The sequence below is a fragment of the Fonticula alba genome (genome assembly GCF_000388065.1).
Source record: "Fonticula alba strain ATCC 38817 unplaced genomic scaffold supercont2.4, whole genome shotgun sequence".
Classification (NCBI taxonomy): domain Eukaryota; order Rotosphaerida; family Fonticulaceae; genus Fonticula; species Fonticula alba.
The window spans coordinates 713,067-718,008 of NW_009242974.1; the positions used below are offsets into that span (position 1 = coordinate 713,067).

The window sequence follows — 4,942 nt, forward strand, 5'->3', positions numbered from 1 at the left end:
GGGGGGGGGGGGACGGCCCGCCTTCGGGCGGGGGCCACGCCAACAGGTCGCCCCCGTCCCGCCCTGGCTGGAATCGGTAGCACCGCCTCGGCGCGTCCGGGGCCGGCGCGCGGCACGAGGCCGCCGCCCACACACGGGCTACATGTACACGCCACGTTCTGATGGGCGCAGGGGATGGCCGCCATCCGCGGTGCATGTGGGCGTGGGCGCGGGTGTGGGTGTGGCCGCCCGCGGTCGGCCACGCGCGCGGAGGATGGTCATTTTTCTGGGGCCCAGGCCGGGGCATCATCCGGGATGGTTCTCTCTCAACCTCGTTCTCTTTTGGAAACTCTCTTTGGAAGGACACGAGGATTAACAATGGTTCGCCCTCCTGCTCCTCTCCCTCCTCCCCTTTTCTCGCCTCCTCCTCCCCGCTCTCGCCTCGCCTCGCCCTCCCCCCCCCTCTCTCTCTCTCTCCTGCCGACGTGTCCTCGTCCCCCCTTCTTCCTGCCCCTCTCCTTTGCTCCGGGTGATGCACGGCCCGTTGCCCGTGTCCCGTGCTTCGGGCCCTGTACTCTGCCCTTCTTGCTTCGTGGCCTGGGCCATGCCCGTGTGTGTGTGTGTGTGCGCGCGCGTGCGCGCGCGTCGTCGCGCGTGACTCGCCCCTCTCTTCGTGGAGGGGTGGCTCATCGCTCGACCGGATGCGCGCTTGAGCGCGCGCGCCCGCCCGCCCCCTGGCCAGAGCAGCCGCGGGGACTCCTCCGCTCGAGGCGTCCCATCCCTCTCCATCTTTCTCCCCCTCGTCGCGCGCTCCCCATGCCCGTCCTAACTGTCGTCCCGTCCCCCTCTCGCTCTCGCTCCCGCTCTCGCTCTCGCTCTCTCCGCCCCCAGACCACTCGCTTCAAGCACACTCGCAAGCTCCGCGGTCACGTCTCTCACGGTAAGGGTCGTGTCGGCAAGCACCGCAAGAACCCCGGTGGTCGTGGTAACGCTGGTGGTATGCTCCACCACCGCACCAACTTCGACAAGTTCCATCCCGGTTACTTCGGTAAGATTGGTATGCGCTACTTCAACCGCACCCACCAGCAGTACTACACCCCCGTCATCAACGTCGACAAGCTGTGGTCTCTGGTCCCCGCTGAGGCCGCCGCTGCCCAGACTGAGAAGGATGCCCTCGTCATTGACTGCGTTGCCAACGTGCGTTCCACCCCTCTCCCCCTGGCCCCTCCTTCGCTTCTGTCATTGCTTTTGCCTTTTGCGCGCGCGCGCGCCCTCTCGATGTCTGTCGGATGTGCCACGCATCCGACCACGCACCGCCCCGCCGTCCTCGCCGCGCGTCGTGTCCGGGCCCGTCGCGTGACCCTCCCTCTCTCTCTCTCTCTCTCTCCTCGCTGCTGCGCCAACACGCGCGCGCGCGCCCGGCCCCGAGCCCCGGCCGCTGCCGGAATATGTGTGCCCCCCTCGCACGAAGAGAGCATGCACTGTGACCAGGGGGGGGGGAGACAGGGTCCCCGTCCGGCGGCCTCCTGTTCCCTCCTTCCGTGCTGCTCTTTTCGAGGGGGGGCTCCCTTTCGTGCTCTCGCTGGCTGGCTTGCGCGCTGCGCCGTGTGCCTGTGTGTTGTGTGGTAGTTGAGGCGTCCGGGAGGAGGGGAGGTCGCCATGCGCGCGGCGGCCTTTCGACGCGAGGAGAAGCGGTCCCCCCGTGTTTTGGCCTCTCTCTCCTCATGCGGCGCTCCGCGCTCTCCTCCTCCCTCTTTCGCTGCATCTCTCCGCTCCATGTGGCTATCATTGTGCTGACATCCGCGTCTCTCTCCCCGCGCGCGCGCCCCTCCCCTCCCCTCTCGATACACAGGGCTACTTCAAGGTCCTCGGCAAGGGTCACCTGCCCAAGAAGCCCATCGTCGTCCGCGCCAAGTTCTTCTCTGAGCTTGCTGAGAAGAAGATCAAGGAGGCCGGTGGTGTCTGCATCCTCGTCGCCTAAGCGCACGCAGAATGTACCCGCACCTCTTTTCCTCACAGACGTCGACCCTTTTGTTTGCTAGCAGCCATGTCCGGGGGGATGCGGGGCGGTGTTTCTTCCCCTCCTCTCCGTGTGTGTTTGCTGCAGACCAGGAAGAGGAGGGAGGATGCTCCTCTCCTCTTGTTGGCGGGGGCGCGAGAGAGCCGCCGTGTTGTCCGCGCGGGCGGGGGGTCCGAGGCGACAGAGAGAGGGGCGCTCCGCGCGCGCACATACACACGCGCCTGCGCCTCTCTCTCCCCCTCTCTCTCTATCTCTCTCCGCCCTCCTCCCCCCTGTCCTCCTTCTCGGCGACTGGCGGCAAAAACCCAGCCCTTGTCTCCCCTTCATCAATACAACTGGCAAGTTCCAAATGTCCACAGAGAGAGCCCGCTTGACGCGGCGTGTGGTGCGGAGAGCGGGTGTGTGTGTGTGTGTGTGTGTGCCGTGCCGCACGGCGAGGAGGAGGCGCGCGCCTGCCGCCGGCACTGTGCCCATCTTCTCCGTTTCCTCGTTTCCGGATGACGAGGCATGGGGCGGGGGGGATGGCGTTGCTGCGTCTGTCGCCCGAGCGGGCGCGCGCGCCTCGTCGGTCTTTCCCGCTGCCCCTGTGTGGAGTGTTCCCGAGCGAGGGGTCTGTGTGTGTGTGTGTGTGTGTGTGTGTGTGTGTGGTCCCCTCTCCGCCTCACCCTGGAGTCCGCCCTCTGCCCTTCTTCGCGGCCCCTCGTTTCGCCGGCGGTGACGCGCGTGCCCAGTTGTGGGCAGTGCCCGTGGAGCGGGGGGATCGGTGTCCGCGGAGGCATCTTCCGCGCCGTGCTGCCTCCCAGCTCCGGTCATTACCCAGCGAGAGTAGCGTAGCGTAGGGAGGGGGGCGGGGGGGGCAGAAGACGACCATCCTGGAGGGACCAATTACAGTGGCCCGGTGACAGCACGGCGGCCAGGATAACAACCTCAGCCGGTGGATGTTCTCTCGCCCAGGGCATGTCTCTCTCTCCATCGGCGGCCGCCCCCGTCCCCGAGGGCCGGCATGTGTCTCGGGCTCAGTTAAACTGAGTTACGGAAATTCGACTTTGCAGGTGATGGCCCGGTTCCAAAAAGAAATAACTGTCCGAACCAGGACTCGAACCTGGGACATTCTGTGTGTTAGACAGATATGATAACCATCTACATCATTCGGACCGGCTTATAAGGCGTCGAGGCCACGGCGGCGTGAAGTAGCTGCGTGTGGTTGCCCTCAGCACAAACGCCAGCGGAGCCTTATGTGTGCTTTGTGCGCGGTGCGGGCGCGTGTTTGGTTCCCCTCTCTGTCCTGGAGAACACAGTGCCAGGGAAGGTGGCGGGGGGCAAAAAAAAAGACAATCCCCAGGGAGGGAACCTCATCACCGAAAGGCCGGGCGTGAATGTGCAAGCATATTTTGTGTATTTAGGGGCATTGGTTTGTTGTTCGTGTTGTTGGCCATTTGGATGGGACGGCGTGCATGTGTGTGTGTGTGTGTGTGAGAGTGAGAGAGTGAGAGTGTATGGGGATGTGTGTGAATGTATGCATGTATGCGTGGAGCGAGCGGTGGGACCAGGCCCGGGATGGTGGCATGCGCAGGTGTGCCACCATGGGCGAGAGATCATCCGGCTCCATTCCGGCCTACTTTTTGTGGACACCCTCTCTCCTCAGACAACACGGCGGGTGGTGAAGAAGCTCCGGAGGTGGGCCATTTGCCAGAGGGCCACACCGACGAAGACCACGATCTGGACGATGAGGAACCAGGCGACGCGGGAGTTGACGCGCTCGGAGGCATCGCGGAAGCTGGCCTCCTGAACCTGTGTGTGTGTGTGTGTGTGTGTGTGTGAGGGAGGAAGGGGGGCGGGGAGGGGGCCAGGTGCACCGTGCGGAGGTGGGTCACTGGGCAAGGAACGTACACGCTGGTAGGACTGGGCACGGCGAATGTCGGCGATGCGAACGTTCATGCGGCGAAGGCTGGCACGGAGGTCTGGGGATGGGGATTGTGCATGGAACAAGAGCACACCGTGTGTGTGTGTGTGTGTGTGTGTGTAGGCACGGCAGGGCGGTCAGAAATCCGCGGGGGTGGGCGCGAACAGGGGAAGGTGTTTTTTTTCTCGGTTGTGTCCTCTCTTTCGAGGGGCAGGGCGCTCGAGCACGTACTGTTGACACGGTCGACGATGGCAGCATCATCGCCGGAGTTGACCAGCTGGCTGTTCGGATCGGCATCCTCGAGAGTGGCTTCGCCGATGGTCATGGTGAAGTCGAGACGCTACAGACGCGCGGAAGGAGAGAGGGAGAGAGAGGCCGGGTGGGATGGGGGTCAGCGGGGGGGGGCGGCCGGTCGGGGGTGGAGGGTGGGCGAGGACGCACGCTGCGGGCATTCGAGCGCCAGCTGGCATAGGACGAGCGGAAGCAAATCAGATGCTCGCCAGGCTCGACAGTGGTGAAGGCGAAGGTGCCGCGGGAGCCCAGGTTCGAGGAGTAGATCGTGTGCCCGGAGAACTTCTCCTGCGTGCGTGCGTGCGTGCAAGTCGGGCGGGTGAGTGCGAGTGTAAGGCGGAGCGCGCATGCATGGGAGGGGCCAAGAAGGCAGCACGAACCTTGACCTCGAGGGCGGCATTAAAGTCGTGGTTCTCCAGGAGCCGGGTCCCCTCGTAGACGCGGAGCTCGGCATCGCCTGGCGGGGTAGGGCCGACGGTCGGTGAGTGGTGGCTTTCCGGCGGCGGCGGCGGCGGCGGCGGCGGCGGAGGAGCATGCGGACAGGGCGAGAGGGGGGGGGGGCAGCATGCGCGTACCGAGGACCAGGGTTTGCCCGGGGAGATCCTCCAGGAAGCACCGGGGAGTCGACTGCTCCAGGTAGAAGTGCAGGGCACTGGTCGGCCGCGGGGCCAGGGTGAGCATGCCCAGCAGGGCAAGCAGGCCCACCAGGAGGGCCAGGCCGGCGCTGCGCGGGGAGGGGGCGGACATCG

The 4,942-nt window shown here is 65.5% G+C and overlaps 2 protein-coding genes and 1 non-coding gene across 3 annotated transcripts; 1 reads left to right on the forward strand and 2 right to left on the reverse strand.

Annotated features, from left to right (window-relative positions):
* Window positions 1-195: 195 nt before the first annotated feature.
* On the forward strand, window positions 196-2,349 carry H696_02693 (chromosome transmission fidelity protein 1). The gene is made up of 3 exons (XM_009496605.1): window positions 196-360; window positions 871-1,176; window positions 1,832-2,349. The coding sequence occupies exons 1-3, from the start codon at window positions 295-297 to the stop codon at window positions 1,958-1,960; spliced, it is 501 nt and encodes a 166-aa protein (XP_009494880.1). The 5' UTR covers window positions 196-294; the 3' UTR covers window positions 1,961-2,349.
* A 731-nt stretch (window positions 2,350-3,080) lies between these two features.
* On the reverse strand, window positions 3,081-3,154 carry H696_02694. Its single transcript has one exon. It is a non-coding gene; the product is annotated as a tRNA-Val (tRNA).
* A 222-nt stretch (window positions 3,155-3,376) lies between these two features.
* On the reverse strand, window positions 3,377-4,942 carry H696_02695 (hypothetical protein; the record flags this gene model as incomplete). Its single annotated transcript, XM_009496606.1, has 6 exons — window positions 3,377-3,790; window positions 3,890-3,960; window positions 4,134-4,242; window positions 4,344-4,481; window positions 4,574-4,650; window positions 4,769-4,942. Coding segments are annotated over 6 exons (719 nt in total), but the record flags the coding sequence as incomplete, so codon positions are not given.